At 33.9% G+C, this 14816-nt stretch overlaps 1 protein-coding gene across 1 annotated transcript in view; it reads left to right on the forward strand.

The window, feature by feature from the left end:
• The window catches only part of SYCP2 (synaptonemal complex protein 2), an 81088-nt gene that overhangs the window by 63633 nt on the left and 2639 nt on the right, over nt 1–14816 (forward strand). Inside the window, 20 exon segments of the mRNA XM_032387645.1 lie at nt 123–193; nt 283–340; nt 800–855; nt 1294–1351; nt 1799–1967; nt 3920–3957; nt 4454–4624; nt 5949–6147; nt 7352–7554; nt 10336–10448; nt 10450–10505; nt 10677–10678; nt 11403–11493; nt 11732–11887; nt 12429–12556; nt 13561–13655; nt 13734–13833; nt 14090–14148; nt 14254–14332; nt 14429–14485. Of these exon segments, the coding sequence (XP_032243536.1) occupies nt 123–193; nt 283–340; nt 800–855; nt 1294–1351; nt 1799–1967; nt 3920–3957; nt 4454–4624; nt 5949–6147; nt 7352–7554; nt 10336–10448; nt 10450–10505; nt 10677–10678; nt 11403–11493; nt 11732–11887; nt 12429–12556; nt 13561–13655; nt 13734–13833; nt 14090–14148; nt 14254–14332; nt 14429–14485 (1959 nt within the window).

The following is a 14816-nucleotide window of genomic DNA, read 5'->3' on the forward strand; positions in this document are numbered from 1 at the left end:
AGATGTAAAACATGAGTAGAAACAAGTAGAAAATATATGAAACTATAATTGCATATGTTGTTTGTTTGCCAAGTATACTAATGTACAAGTTTGAATGTTATATAAACTTCTTTTGTATTTAGGAAAAGGTTCAGAAAAAAAGTTATAGACAACTGAAGACTACTTTTGTTAATGTTACTTCTGAATGCCCATTGTAAGTAATTTTCCATAGATCTTAGTTTAATTCATATTTGAAGAAAATTTATTATATAATGGAGTTAATATTTCTCTTCATTTTTACAGGAATGATGTTTACAATTTTAATTTGAATGGAGCTGATGAGCCTATTATAAAACTTGGAGTAAGCTAGAAATCAGTATTTTGTATTTAGTATTTATTTTGTATTCACTGTATCGTTATTACAGTGTGTTTTTTGGTTTCCATTCTCTTATAGATATGCTTTAAAATATTTTAGAATTTATTTGGCACCAACTTAGGTATATTTGGTTTCCTTTCAAATCCTTTGGACTAAAGTAGAGAAAAATGGGTAATTGGGCTATCGGGGGACTCACACTACTACATTAAGAAAATCACTTTCCTTCTTAAGAAATTTTAAAATAATTACTATTTATTATGTTTTTAGTATATTTTATAGTATTAGCTTTCTTCTTAAATATAAAAATATTTTAGTAAAATTAATTTTATTAGATGCATCTTATGATAGGAAGTAATAGAAACCAGATTTTATATGTTTATTTTTTTAATTTTTGTTTGCCTTATTTCAACACTAAGAAAATTTTAATGTCTATTCACAATATAGATCCAGGAATTTCAAGCTACAGCTACAGAAGCCTGTTTGGATAATTCAGTAAAATTGTAGGTGCTTTTATTATAATTAGATGTATCAAATTAAAATAAACTTCTCAATTGTTCTTTTTCTTCAATATTTCCTCCCAGTTTGTCTGAGAATTTTTAACATATGAGAAGAATGAATAAAAATGCTACTGGCCTGATTACCCCCATTATATTTCTAATATTTCAGCCTTTGCTTCTAAAATTAATATGTGGATTCTATGTACTTTTAATATTAGTTGTGTCTCTTAGATGATAAAGCTGAAAGGACTTGGTCCTTTCGTCTGACTTTGTTATTTTTACAATTAACTGAGGTCAGAGAGCATAAGCAACTTGGCCAGAATTATATAGTGAATTAGTAAAAGAACAAGGCTGAAAACTCCAGTCTAACTGTCCGGTATATGTTACCTTAAGAGAGCAAATAATAAAGTTAATTAAAATTAATGCATATTTTTGTTTAAGGATAGGTTTAAGGAATCATGATGAACTTGAAACTTCTCTCAAAACAAAAGATAAAAGAGTAAGTTATATCCTAATTATTTTAAAAATAATTTTCCAATGCCAAAGATGATCACAGATCTAGAAAACAATTATTTGGATTTTTCCCCCTCTGTGAGATTATCCACATGCCTGCTATGACTTTGGCATGGTCTCTGAGCTATTTGTAATCATCTAATAATAAAAGATATGATAGCTTTAGTTACCTTCTTTGATGACATCGGCTTATGTCTCTGTGGTCATAAGTGGTTTTAACAACAACAAATTATGAATCTCAATCTCTGATCTGGATTTCTGAGTGACTTTCTAGGTATGTTTTCCTTAATGCCAGGTAAATTAGTATGCCAAAAAATTAAGAAGTTAGTTTTTCTGCTCCTTGGGGTTGTTTTTGTTTTGGCTTAACTTACCTTGCATAGTATATAATGAGACACATTTCTTCATCTATTACAAGGATTTTTTTTTTTTATAGATTGTAACAAATCCTGAAAAGAAAAATCTCTTTAGTGATACTGACACAGAATACAGATATGATGACAGCAAGACTGATGTTAGCTGGCTAAAGGAACCAAAATCAAAACCACAGCTAGTAGACTATAGCAGAAATAAAAATGTGAAGAAACCTAAAAGTGGGAAATCAAGTAAGAAATCACTTTTTAGAGAAATGTTGCAAATGATTTTACCATTTCAACTATATGAAATGTTTTGTTGGTTGATAAGTATATTTGTATATGTAGTTAGTATTTATAACTACATAGCCTTGTGAATAGAAAAGAAGAGCAAATACACCACACCACCACAGTGGTTTTGTTTTTTGTTTTATTATTTTTAGTAATATGGTTATATATAAATTATTTTTTTTACTGGGGTCTTAGAGACACAAAATATGATTGTCATATTTTCGGTTCATGCATACTCTCATCGTTTGTCTACTCATGGCTGTGATTCAGTTATTTAGCAATTATTGTGAATGATGTATTATTAAGTATTCATGAAACCAACACTCTAAGCAAAAATCAAATCTTGCACATCCCATTTCCTGTCATACCCAACCATATACTTTTTAGGAATTCACATAGAATTCATATAAAGATATATTGTAAGGAAAACAATTTTCTTGCAGAAATATTTTTGCCTAAATCTTCCACAGATTATCTTCCCAGCATATGGCTTCTGCTTTGTCTAGTGACTCTCTTGAAGTAGTTGGATAAGAGTTGCGGTATGGGTTTTTAGCTAGACCTAATGCATTTTCCTAATCCAGGAAAATGGATTGTTTGCTAAAACACAAAGATTTCATATATTTCATTTTTAAAAGAAGACAACATAACTCTGAACTTTTAAATTGATATGTATTTTAAGGGAATCAACTTTTAAATTGATACATATTTTAAGGGAATCAGGTTTTTTATGTCAGGATAAAAATAACCAGTCATAACATTTGTGCTTGTGTCGGGGGGACCAGTGATGGCTTAAATAGAAGTAAAAATAGAAATATGGAAATGAAGTTTGGCATGTGTTCATAAATGAGGCTGAATCTTGAAAACAGATGAAGCCTATCCTATATATGAGGAAGAGAAGCAGCAGTATTATCATCTATAAAAGAGACAAGTCTGAAAGAGCATCACGTGCTAGTGCAGGGAGTGCAGTATTGGGGTACTTGGAACACAGATCAGACTTGTGGGAAGATGCTGAAAGATGTACTGCATCTGGTCACATGTCTGGACTTTGAAGCAGTGTGTTCTAAGCCAAGGGGAAACATAAGATTCACATGCTCTCAGGGAGTTTACAGTCATTTGTAACAGAGAGTAGAATACTGTCATCAGTAAATACTTCTAAAATTGAACTTCTGAGTGAATTGTTTAAATAGCTGAATGACTACAAGTCAATATGTAGGGGGCTGGCTTATTGCCAGGATTGGAAGATCTTTCTCCCAGAACTTCATTGCTTCCTTGGCTTGGATAATCCCATTTCTTAGGCTTCAGAGAATATTTAGAAAGTTGATTGTGCTTGAAAGGCAAAAAAGGGAATAGAAACAAAAGCGATTCTCAGCAATATGGATGAATCTTAGAAACAATGGTGAAAAATAAAGCAAATCATAGAATATTACCTATGAGATGATACTGTCTTATAAAGTTCATTATATTGTTTAGGGATATATATCTGTGAAGTAAAACTTTCTTTAAGACCAAGTGAATGAGAAATAATTCAGGATAATGAAAATATTCCCTCTTGGCAGAGGGGATATTGAGCATCATAGAGAATACACATAAATAGATACATAATTATTCATAATCCAGCTCTTAAATTGAATGGTAGATGTATATAGGTGTTCACTTTCTAACTTATGTATTCTCTTGCATGTTTAAAAAGTTTTAGGATGTAAAGGAGGAGAAAGGAAACTGGTAATTCATATCCTACCAAACATTATAAAGTTACCAATGTCAATTTAGCCTCAGATCATCTTGTAATTTAAATTTTTGAATGAGTTTAAAGATATATTCTTGTTATGATTTTAACTTCTATGCAAAAATATTCTAATAAATTTTAATGCCAGTTCTTATCTATTTGAAAAACTTATTTTCTTGAATTGCAGGATCATCTTTAGAAAGGGGACAACCAAGATCTAAAGTGGTAAAGCCAAGAAGTTTGTGTTCAAACATCACTTTAAAATTATTTTTCTTCTGTCATGTAAAAAAATTCATATTTCATCTCATAATTTTATCCTTATTGTTACTTGTTTTTCCATAATTGTTCTAACCTTTGCATGCATCCTCCTACCTTCTGCCTTTTTGGATCATGTTGGCCTGTTTTAGGTCTATTTTATTCTGTGGTTTTAGGAACTTTTCATATCTCTGCTTCTCTTTTTTCCTCTCCTCTTTTTTATGTAAGTTAGGTAATATATACCAGGCCTCTCACAGCTTTAATGACAGGGATAAAAAAAAGGTATAGAGAAGATATTTGGGCAGAAAGATAAAATCCCGTCTTTTAAAAATGTTAATCAAGAATCTTTTTTATTCCTACAAATATTTTATGTATTTCTTGTCACAGTGCCAATTTTATAAAAAATAGCTTGTATTTCTTATATCTCAAATATTGATCTAATAATTCAGAAATTTTTCTCCTAAAGACACCCAACAAAAACATCACCAAAAAGGTAGAGGAGACAGTTCCAGATGGGAGAACCAGACTTCCACGAAGAGCGGCAAAAACCAAAAAAAATTATAAAGATCTTTCAAATTCAGAATCAGAGAGTGAACAAGAATTTTCACATTCGTTTAAAGAGAAATTGCTAGTAAAGGTAAATAGATACAATTCAGATTAAAAATTTCTGAAAAGCCTGTGAAAATACTAAATATAGAATATATTTTTGCAGAAATGTCAAATTTGTCACATTTTAAGATTTAACCTTCTATATGAGAAATTTTATAGACTGAAAATTGATCTTTAGGCAATATTTGTGATAAGTTGGCATTAATGTTCCAAAACAGATGTTTGACTCTAGGAAAATGATAACTTGAAGATAATATCTTTGAATTAGAAAAATGCTTGATTTTTCCAAAATTTTACTTTAGAAAAGTACAGACTGTTGGGAAGCTGTGAATCTTTCTCTTGAATGGACCTGAGGTCCTTCCCATTCACTGCCCACCTGTGTCCATCCCTGGTTTCTGTCTTGTAATGTTACAGATGTATCAATAGCCATCTGTGCTTTAAAGCTTTTTTAACAAAGTAAAAAACAAAACAACAACAACCCAGTGTTTACAGTGTGCCAGGTGCTATGCTAAGTACTTTAACTTCTTAAAATCTCTTAAGTACCATAGGTGACTAGTACTCTATCGACATCTCATTTTACAAATGAGGAATTGAGGCTCAGAGAGATAAAGGTACATTGTTCTGATTTCCCAGCATTGAACTTCCACCTCCCCTGTTTATAACCTTGCTGCCCTTTACTTAGAAGCTTTTAAGGACTTTATAGCTTATCTCCACATTTGCTATCACTTCTTACTTTCATTTACTATACATATAGCTGGCTAAGTCTTCCCAAGCCCCCTCTCCTCTTATCCCTCTTCAAAAAACCCTGAAAATCTCCATATAGTGAAATATTCAGTGCATCAGAATACCTCTGCAAGCTCATTTCCCCAGTTCCCTGGTATATACCCAGAGCTGAAACAGATGGAGTAACCTGTGACTCCCAAATGGGGACCTGTGACGTGCTCGCTTTGGCAACACATATACCCAATGAGACCCGTGACTCTCCACCCCCTGTGCTCTATCAGGGTCCCCTGGCCTTAGGAGGTCTTCCTTCACCATCTGCCTTTACAACTCCCAAGCATGTCAGGTACCATGAAATCCAAGAACTCTTTCTGGTTTCCCCAAACTGAATATAATTTTCTCCTTACAGCATTTTGTTTGTATTTCTTAAGCTATTATAGTCCATGTATTATATTTTCCTGTGAATTTGTCATGTCTTCTAATATATTAGAAAGCCCTTCACTACTCATGTTGAGGCCCCTGTTATGCCTGTAAATAGTAATAGAAGATATTTAGCATTTCAGCACAATTTATGTGTCTAAGTATAAATTATTTGCATTCAAGTATGATTTGAAAGTTATCAATACATTTAGGAGGAGAATATCCATTCCAGAAGCAAAACCATGAAGCTTCCAAAGAAACAACAGAACACCTTCTCTGCTGAAACACAAAAGGATATATCAAAAGGATGGAAAAATTCAGCTCTCCTACAAGATGCTATAAGGGATAATAGCCTTGGCTTATCTCCTATATCCTTATCTGGGAGCCCATCATCTATAGAAGTAATGAGATGTCAGTATCATTTTTTCTTTTAATTATTCAATAAATTTCTGTTATGACTCTGTGTGAAAATACAGTTGACGATTAATCTTAAATGTGCCCTTCAAAATTATAGGTAGTCAAAACTTCATTTTTTGAACTAGTTAATGCTGGTAACTTGGTCTTTGCGAAATAGACATCAGGACAGTGTCCCTGTGACACTCGTCTTTCATGATAGGAAGTTAAAGATCAAATGCTTTATATTTTATATTATAAAATATTTAACGTATATTTACAAATTATAATGTGAAAGCTGAATAAACTTTTAGGTTTTTAATCCCCAAATATATTTAATAACATGAAAATAATGATGGGGATTTCTACTTTTTTTTTTTTTTTTTCACATTTCATTGACAAAAGTCTCCAAGGAATATCATGGTCATTCTGTGGACCCATAGCAGATTATCTTCATGATTTGAGGTTTACTTTTATTTAAAAATAACTGACAAAAATTTATATTCTTTGGAGCTCTGGTGTATACACACACACACACACACAAACATATACATATCACACACTTTTCCAGCATAGAAACTGTAAGTTTGTACTTTTTATCTTCTTCACTTCCTTTTAAGGATATTTTAAAGCATTTCCAAGTATCCATCTTTTCAGTTAAAATTCAGGATTTAAATAAGTTAACATATACTTCCTCCAAAGTAGCTATATTGTTCTTTTCTAGAATATTTTCATAGCGCTCAGGACCACTGACAGGTCAGATAACCACATACTAGAAGACAGATGTACATGCCCTTATCCGACCTGAAAACTGTCTGAGAATTCATTTATACAAAGACTTATTTTGGCTATGAATTTCCTCAGCTATATATGAAGGATTTAGATAAGATGATTTCCCAAGCCATCTCCAACCAGAAAATTCTGTGACTTTACTATTTGACTGTATTGGCTATGATGTCAAAATACTCAAGATAATACTTAGGTTGATCATCACAGAGCAGCTCATACCATAGTTCTTATGATTACATTTTAAATTGAACTATATTTTTCAGAGTCTTACATATTTGGTCTTGATTTATTAAACATTTACCTTTTTAAATATAGATAAGATTTGAGGATTAGATTAATCATTATATTCTTAGAATTTAATTGTACTATTTCTGAAACAGACACCAGTGATGATACCTGCCATCTGTTTTTTGTGTTTTGTGAGGCATTACAGGTATAGAGAAAATGAGAGAAAGGGATTTTACTCAGGATTATGACCGTGTAACAAAATCCCTATCACCTTCTCCAAAAACTTCATCACCTGAATCCTTAAGCAGTAAATACAGAGTTGGAGGTCCAAAAAAGTCGCCTAAAAACAGTGATAAAAATTTATGTGCAAGAGAAAGTTGCTCACCAATTCCACGATCCTTCTTGTTGGTAAGAATATACATTATTTTTTTCCTTTATCAGATATATCTGAAGGGGGTAAATCATTTGCCTCTAATCTTAATCAAATATACATTGCTTATCCACCTAACATAGAGTTCTTGGTTTGGTCTGCGGGAAAAGAATAACCTATTGATAAGTAGAATAGCCTCTGTGAAACTTCTAGACTAATGAGTAGCTGTACGGGAGGAAGGATGTGTGGTGTGGGACGTACTGAGTGCTACTAGGAGTATTGGGATAGGAATGATCACTCCCACAGTGGCACTCACTTGTCTGTACATCCAAATCACATAGTTCATGAATGAATATTAGCAAATTGAATGATACATGAAAAATTCTTTATTCTTCCTCTTTTGTATATTGTTATATGTACCATTTTTTCTTAATATGTAGGTATGTTCACAAGGGTTGTAAAAAGACATTAAAGATAGGAATCAATTACAGTCAAAGTGACGGAGGATAGCTAAAACTGTCATGCCTACAAGGAATAGTTTTAAGTTGTGGATACTTTGGTACCAGTTTACAAACCCCACCCCACCTCCACTCCCTTTTTTTTGACTTGGGTTGTATAAATGGCTTAAATTAGAGAATTTTAAAGCAGTAATAAAGTTATACAACTGACTGCCAAGATATTATAGTTTACTATAACTGGGTATAGTAGAAAGAGTTTTGAGTCAGACAGATTCGCATTTAAATCCTGGCTCCACTCTTTGCTGACTGTGTAACATTTTACAAGTTAATGAGTCCCCCTGCACCTTAGTTTTCTCATCTGCATAGTGGGGCCATGGAAAAGTAGTCTTCACAGAGCATATTTTTCTAACAAAATCTCTCATGAAAGCACCAATGTGCCAAACAGATAAAAATAGAGCTACACTATTTAAAGCAGGAGGTCTGCACCCTAGCCTACTTGGCCTCCCTCCCCAATAACCCCCATGGCACCTTGGCAAGACTCAGTTTCTACAGACCACAGTTTGAACACCAGTTTCCTGCTAGATCATCATCCCACCATCCTTTGTCAATATTGCTCTACTATCCTTGGTTTCCCTGAAACCTTTCTCCCCTCAGTATTCCATCTTGCAAATCTCAAAACCTAGGTAATCCGCTGCCCACTTTCTTTTATGTTACTCGGTGCTAGTTGGAATTTTAATTGTCACATACTTATTGGCCATTTGTTTCCCATTTACTGTTGACTCTTAGATATTAGAAATTTGCTATATAAATAGTTCTATCAGCTTACACTCCAACACTGCTATGTGATAGTGCCCATTTCTCTAGTTTTAACCGGCTGTTACCAGATGGTTCTCTTTTTGCCAATCTGTAATTATAGTGAGGAACTTTGTTTTTTAAAGATTTTATTTATTCATTTGACACAGAGAGAGAGAGAGAAAGAGAGAGAGAGAGAGAACATGAGCAGAGAGAGGCAGAGGGAAAGGGAGAAGCAGACTCCCCACTGAGCAGGGAGCCCGACGCGGGGCTCGATCCCAGGACCCCGGGATCATGACCCGAGCCGAAGGCAGACGCTTAACCATCTGAGCCACCCAGGCACCCCAGTGAGGAACTTTAATCTGCATTTTACTGATTAACAGCATCAGTATTTCATGTTTTTTGGCTGGTTTCTGAATTGCCTATTTTTTTTTCTAATTTTTTTAATTGCATCGTCTGATTTTTCTTATAAATTTGTAGGAGTTCTTAAAATATTCTAGATATTAATTCTGTATTGGTTACATACAATGAAAACATTCTTTTTCCAGTATGTTATCTTTTCACTTAAATAAAAAAACTTCCATATGACAAAAAAAATGATACCATAAAATTTACCAGTCTTTGTGTTCAACAAATCCCTCAGCTACTGTCATATTCCTTTCTGGTAAAAATACTAGTTTTGATGCCTTTTAACTTTTAGGTTTTCAATTTTTCTAGGATTTCTCTTTGCACATGGGTAGTGAATTAGTGCAGCATCATGCATGAGGTACCCTGCTGTCTCCACCGTTTGCAAAGCTCATCTGGGCACAGCCCCGGCAATGAGGGGGACAGCTGTGAGGCGGGCTCTCTCTGTACTGAGGCCACATCATCAGTAGAGCCTTACAGGGGCTTCACCACACCACACCTCTCTCATTCTTGGCCCTCTAATCATTCATGTAAATTATGCAGTTTGTCTAAGGGAATTGCCATTTTCCAATATTGATACTGAGCTTTCTCGTCCACATATTTTTCTCTCTACATTTTGGTGCTATTTCCAACAAAATTATGCCAAATCTTCCACAAAGAAAATAGATTAATTCCTGTGTTTTATGTATTTCCCTTTTTCTGTATTAAAAAAAACTAAATTTTCTGGGTTAATTTTTTGCTTTTGAATAGAAACACTATTGATTTTTATATCCCCAATTACATAGACTAATTCTATCATAATTTCCTGCCTAGGGTCTCTTGGATTTTGAATATAGACAATTACTCATGATAATTTTTGCATTTTCCATTCCAGTCCTTATACTTGTTTTTTATTGTTAAGGTGATGATGACCTCAGGGACAGTGTTAACTAGATACCGTACCAGTAGGCGTGCTTATTCCGTAGTTTTTGGTGGTTACTTTTATCAAATTAATGTTTTAGTTAAGGATTTTTTCCCCCTTTAATTGGGAATGGGTGTTGAATTTTAGCAGCAAATGAATTATTCCCTCAAAACACAAGTAGTTTTGGTTTCATATTGTTGTGTTTTGGCTTTAAATAATTTTCTAATTTCCTTTGGGCTTGCATATGTCTTGTTCACTCATAGCGCAGGCTTACTCCAATTAATAATACTGTTGTGAATGGAAAAAACAAATTCTGTGGTACTTACACAAGATACAATTGCAACAACTACTCAGATGTAAGCATTTATAGTTCAGAAAAAAGTTGATGAAGTTGAACTTGCAAACAATGAAAATCCTGTACAAAGCAATAGAGGTTTAAAGGGTAGTATAACCATCCAACTTAAACTAAGATTGTTCTTACAAGAATCAGATTACTGGCCTTTAATAATTATATTTTAATATTTTTAACTGTTACTGAAAATCTGATGTTTAAAGTATGCAGGATGGTTTGATCATGGAAAAAAGTTGAAATTTTTTAAATGAGAAGTTGTCAGGTCTTAAATAGTGAGGACACAGCTGCTGAACCACTGACGTACAGAGTTATAACTGGGACTTTCTGGTTTCACTATATAGAACTTTGGGTGAGCTTTGTGTCACTGTAACAGTCCATCGGTGCGTCCTCAAAACTACTGTAATAACCTGTGAAACACAGAACGGTCAGGCAGAATGTTATAGCTTGGGGAGGGCTCGACCTCCAGCTCAGTAGATAGGCTTCTGTTCCTTCTCTGCTTGGTCTGGATCTACTACCTAATAAGTAAAGGAAGGCAACTGGAGTGGGCATGCATTTTCATGGAATAGGAAAATGACTCATTTGACTGGAATGGAGAAACTTGCGTACTGAAACAGGAAAACTTACCAGGTTAGATGAAAAGGTGTGGCTGAAATGCAGGTTGAAAGAGGAGTTTAGACTTCTGTTTTGTATGGCTTCCCATTCCCTGACTCAAAGAAATCGAAATCCTACTAAGGAAGAATAGTAGTTGAAAAAGCCAGCTGGAAACTATTGCTGTAATTTAGGATTGAAGTGAACAGAGGAATTTTCATTAATGTGTGGTTGTGTTAGAGATGCAGAGGAAGGGATATAAACAAAACTATCTGAAAAAGGAATGGACCCCATTTGCAATACCCTTGCTTTAGGGCTTGAGAAAGATGGTCAAAGGCGAAGCCAAGAGCGCTTACAGAATTTGTTTCCAATTTCTAATATCTGTTTTAGGGAAGTCATTCCGCATCTCCACTATCCCTGTCTAGTGAAGAAAGAGAGCAAATATGGTGTGACATGCCTTGTGACTCTCCTCATGTGTCAGGTTTGTAGTCCTACACTGCTTTAAAAACAGTATTACTGAACTACTGTGCATCTAAAGGAATTCTAGTTGAAGTCACAAAATTTATTCAGTTTAATTAATGTCAAATGGAAAATAGAACTTAATGCACAGTTGCCTAAAAACAAATAACTGAAAGCCTTTTTTTTTAAATAAAAGCAAGACAGTTATTAGGTATTTTTAATCAAGATTGTAGCACTGTTGTTTTTTAACTGTACCTAAGGCCCTACACAGCATCTTAGTCGCAAACGAATGTACATCGAAGATAATCTAAGTAATGCTGATGAAATACAATTGGAAGAAGAGGAGGAAGGGAGAGCATACTTGCTTCCCAAAAAAAGGTCTAAAACTGAAGATAGAGATCATCACACTTACAAAGGTAGGTAGATCAAATGCCTTTGTCAAAATGCAATTATTGTGGAACGTGGTTTCTTAGATCTTGAATGATCCACAAAAAAATCCCTTCTGTAAAGAGAATTCTGGATCAGTCTAATAAGGATGATGCTTTATCACAAAGTTCATTTTATGTGAAAAATATGGCAGTAAGGGTGTGTTTGTACCCATAAATCTCCTTTATGATTCTATTATTGATTACCACATATAAGCTTTACTAGAATATAAATTTACTGAGAGATTGGTGTGTCATTAAATATTTGGTTATTAACATGGAAATAGTTAGAAAATGATCAGTCCAAAAATGTTCCATCCCAATATTACCATTGCCAAGATTTTTTAGAAATCAAAATATTTTTAAATTGAAAAATAGGTCTACCTTTTATGTCAATTCTTAGATCATGCATAGAATGTGAAAATAAGATTTTGTTCTCAGCTTCATGAGACTTCTAAACTGCATGAAGTTTAACTTCAGACTAAATTTGTAATACATATTTTAACTTTACCTGATTGTCTTCGTTTTTTAGTGTCCGGAAGTGTATCTCCATTATCAACAAATGACTTTTCTATCCGTGGGGAGAGCTGGGAAAGTGAGATCTCAGGGCTAGGGGTGATGTGCAAAAGCCTCAACACAGATTATAGAAGGAGGTTTCGTGTGAGTTACCATTCTTTAAATTATGATTTATACCCAATAATATGCTAAGATACTAGCTTTCTCCTAGACTATCAGCTGGGTTGATCCTTTGGCAACAAAATACCCATTTGTTAACTCCCTTGGTCCTCATGGACTGGTGAAAAGTGGAATGATTTGTCTTAGGAGCCAGGTTTCTCTTCTAAAATTTGTGCGTTATCCATATTCTTTCTTTTGCTAGATTCTTTGTCTTATTTCCCTTTTCAGTCTGTTTACCATTTGGACTCTTGGCATGATTGTTCTTTTTTTCTGAACAATTTTCATGCTTCATCTTTTTATGGCATGGAGAGGACTTCTAGAGGGGGCACCATCACAGAGCATGAAGGATGGAGCCCCTCTTGTTCTTTGTCACCAGGGCTGCACACCTGCGGAGCCTGAGCTGCTGAGGCTCCAGTGAGGTGATGCTTACAAAAATACTTTCTAGAACAATTTTTAATTCACATGCCTGTGTTTAGTTCTCTTTGCTTGCTGTTAACTTGTACAGAAAAAATCTTTTATCATCAGTCCCATCTCTTACTTATCTTTTTCTTCACTCTGAAACTAAGAATTTGTATATTTTAATTATCAAAGGTCAACCTAGCCTACACAGAGAAGCCCTGATTTATATATCCTGTTCCGCATCTGGCTAGATCTAGCAAATATGTTTTCATGGAAGATGGTAATTCTGAGTGTGACTTTTAGGCTCTGTTCCCGAAGAGAATTATAATCAGTAGCATTTTTGTCAATAATGTAGACTGTGGTGTCTTTACAAAAACAATGATCAATTAAACCCTTAGTCAAAACCTTCTTGTTGGAACCAGATGCTGCCCTGACCGAGCTAATTAACACTTGGGTTTAAATCACCAAGTTTTTCATTTGTTACTTTTCTGAGTTCTTAGTCATTTGCATGATAAAGCCTTTGTTCTTAACATAGCCTGGGTTAGATTATTTTGTAAAGAGTCTTCAAGTTAAAAATTAGTATTTTTCAGATCCGCCAAAAAATGATGGATTATTTTACTAAGCAATCTTGGAAAACAGCTCAACAACATCTGAACACAATGAACCATCAGATTCAGGAGTATAGGTCTGTAATAAAAACCTCTTTTGAAATCTTCTGAATGCTATAGTTTACAAAAATAACCTCATTTTGTTTCTTTAATAGGATCAAAAAACTTGATAAGTTCCAATTCATCATCATAGAGGAGCTGGAGAATTTTGAAAAAGATTCACAGACTTTAAAAGATTTGGAGAAGGAGTTTGTGGTTTGTGCTTTTAAGAACTTTTTTAAAGAGCTACACTCGGGAAAACTGTTAATTTTGTTCTTTAGAAAATAGTTTTAGGTTTCATATACACACACTTGTAGACTGAAGCTTATGATAAATACCTTTGATAATAAGGGGAAAACCCTGAGAGAGAGTGTATAATATCTAGAATATGCTTAGCATATAGCCACATTGTTTATTTAAATTAGGAATACAGTAATTCTCCAAGAGTTAATTTTTGTATTTTAAAATTTAGGATTTCTGGGAGAAGACATTTCAGAAGTTCAGTGCCTATCAAAAAAGTGAACAGCAGAGGTTAGTGTGACGTTCTTTATACATTTTTAATTTTTAATCTAAAAATCGAATCATTATATTATAGCAATTTAAAATGATAACTACAAAGGTAACTCCTTTTGTTAGGCTTCACCTTTTGAAAGCGTCATTGGACAAAAATGTCTTCTACAACACTGATTATGAAGACGCTGTTTTTACATCTGAGGTACCAGCTTTTACACGATGATATATCCTCTCTCTCAATACCTCTTTGCCGTGAAAATTTTACAGTAAATTTCAAAGATGAAATATGTATTTATAGATGTGTTCGATGAAAGAAAACATGAAAATGCTGCAAGACAGGCTCCTGAAGGAAACGGTAAGTCCACTCTCAGGTCAGGGTTTCACGTGGACCGGCCACCAGTCAATGACAATTCTGTCACGGGCTTTTCTTTCTTTTTGGACTGAGAGATAGTTTTAGTTGTTTAAATTAGAATAATGGGAGCAAATTTATAGTAAAATATTAATAGAGGTGATTAAAATGAGTCCGTCCTAAGGAAAAAAGGAGTATCAGTTTGCAGATTTTAAAATGAGTTAAAGAATGATTTCCTTGTAATGCACTTAATTTTAATAGAATCTCACTATGCTGGAATAGTAGAAGATCAGGACTTTGTGGCTAAGCCACCTTAGCTTGAAGCAAACAAGCTAAC

Source organism: Phoca vitulina, unplaced genomic scaffold (assembly GCF_004348235.1).
Source record: "Phoca vitulina isolate PV1807 unplaced genomic scaffold, GSC_HSeal_1.0 scaffold50, whole genome shotgun sequence".
NCBI lineage: Eukaryota > Metazoa > Chordata > Mammalia > Carnivora > Phocidae > Phoca > Phoca vitulina.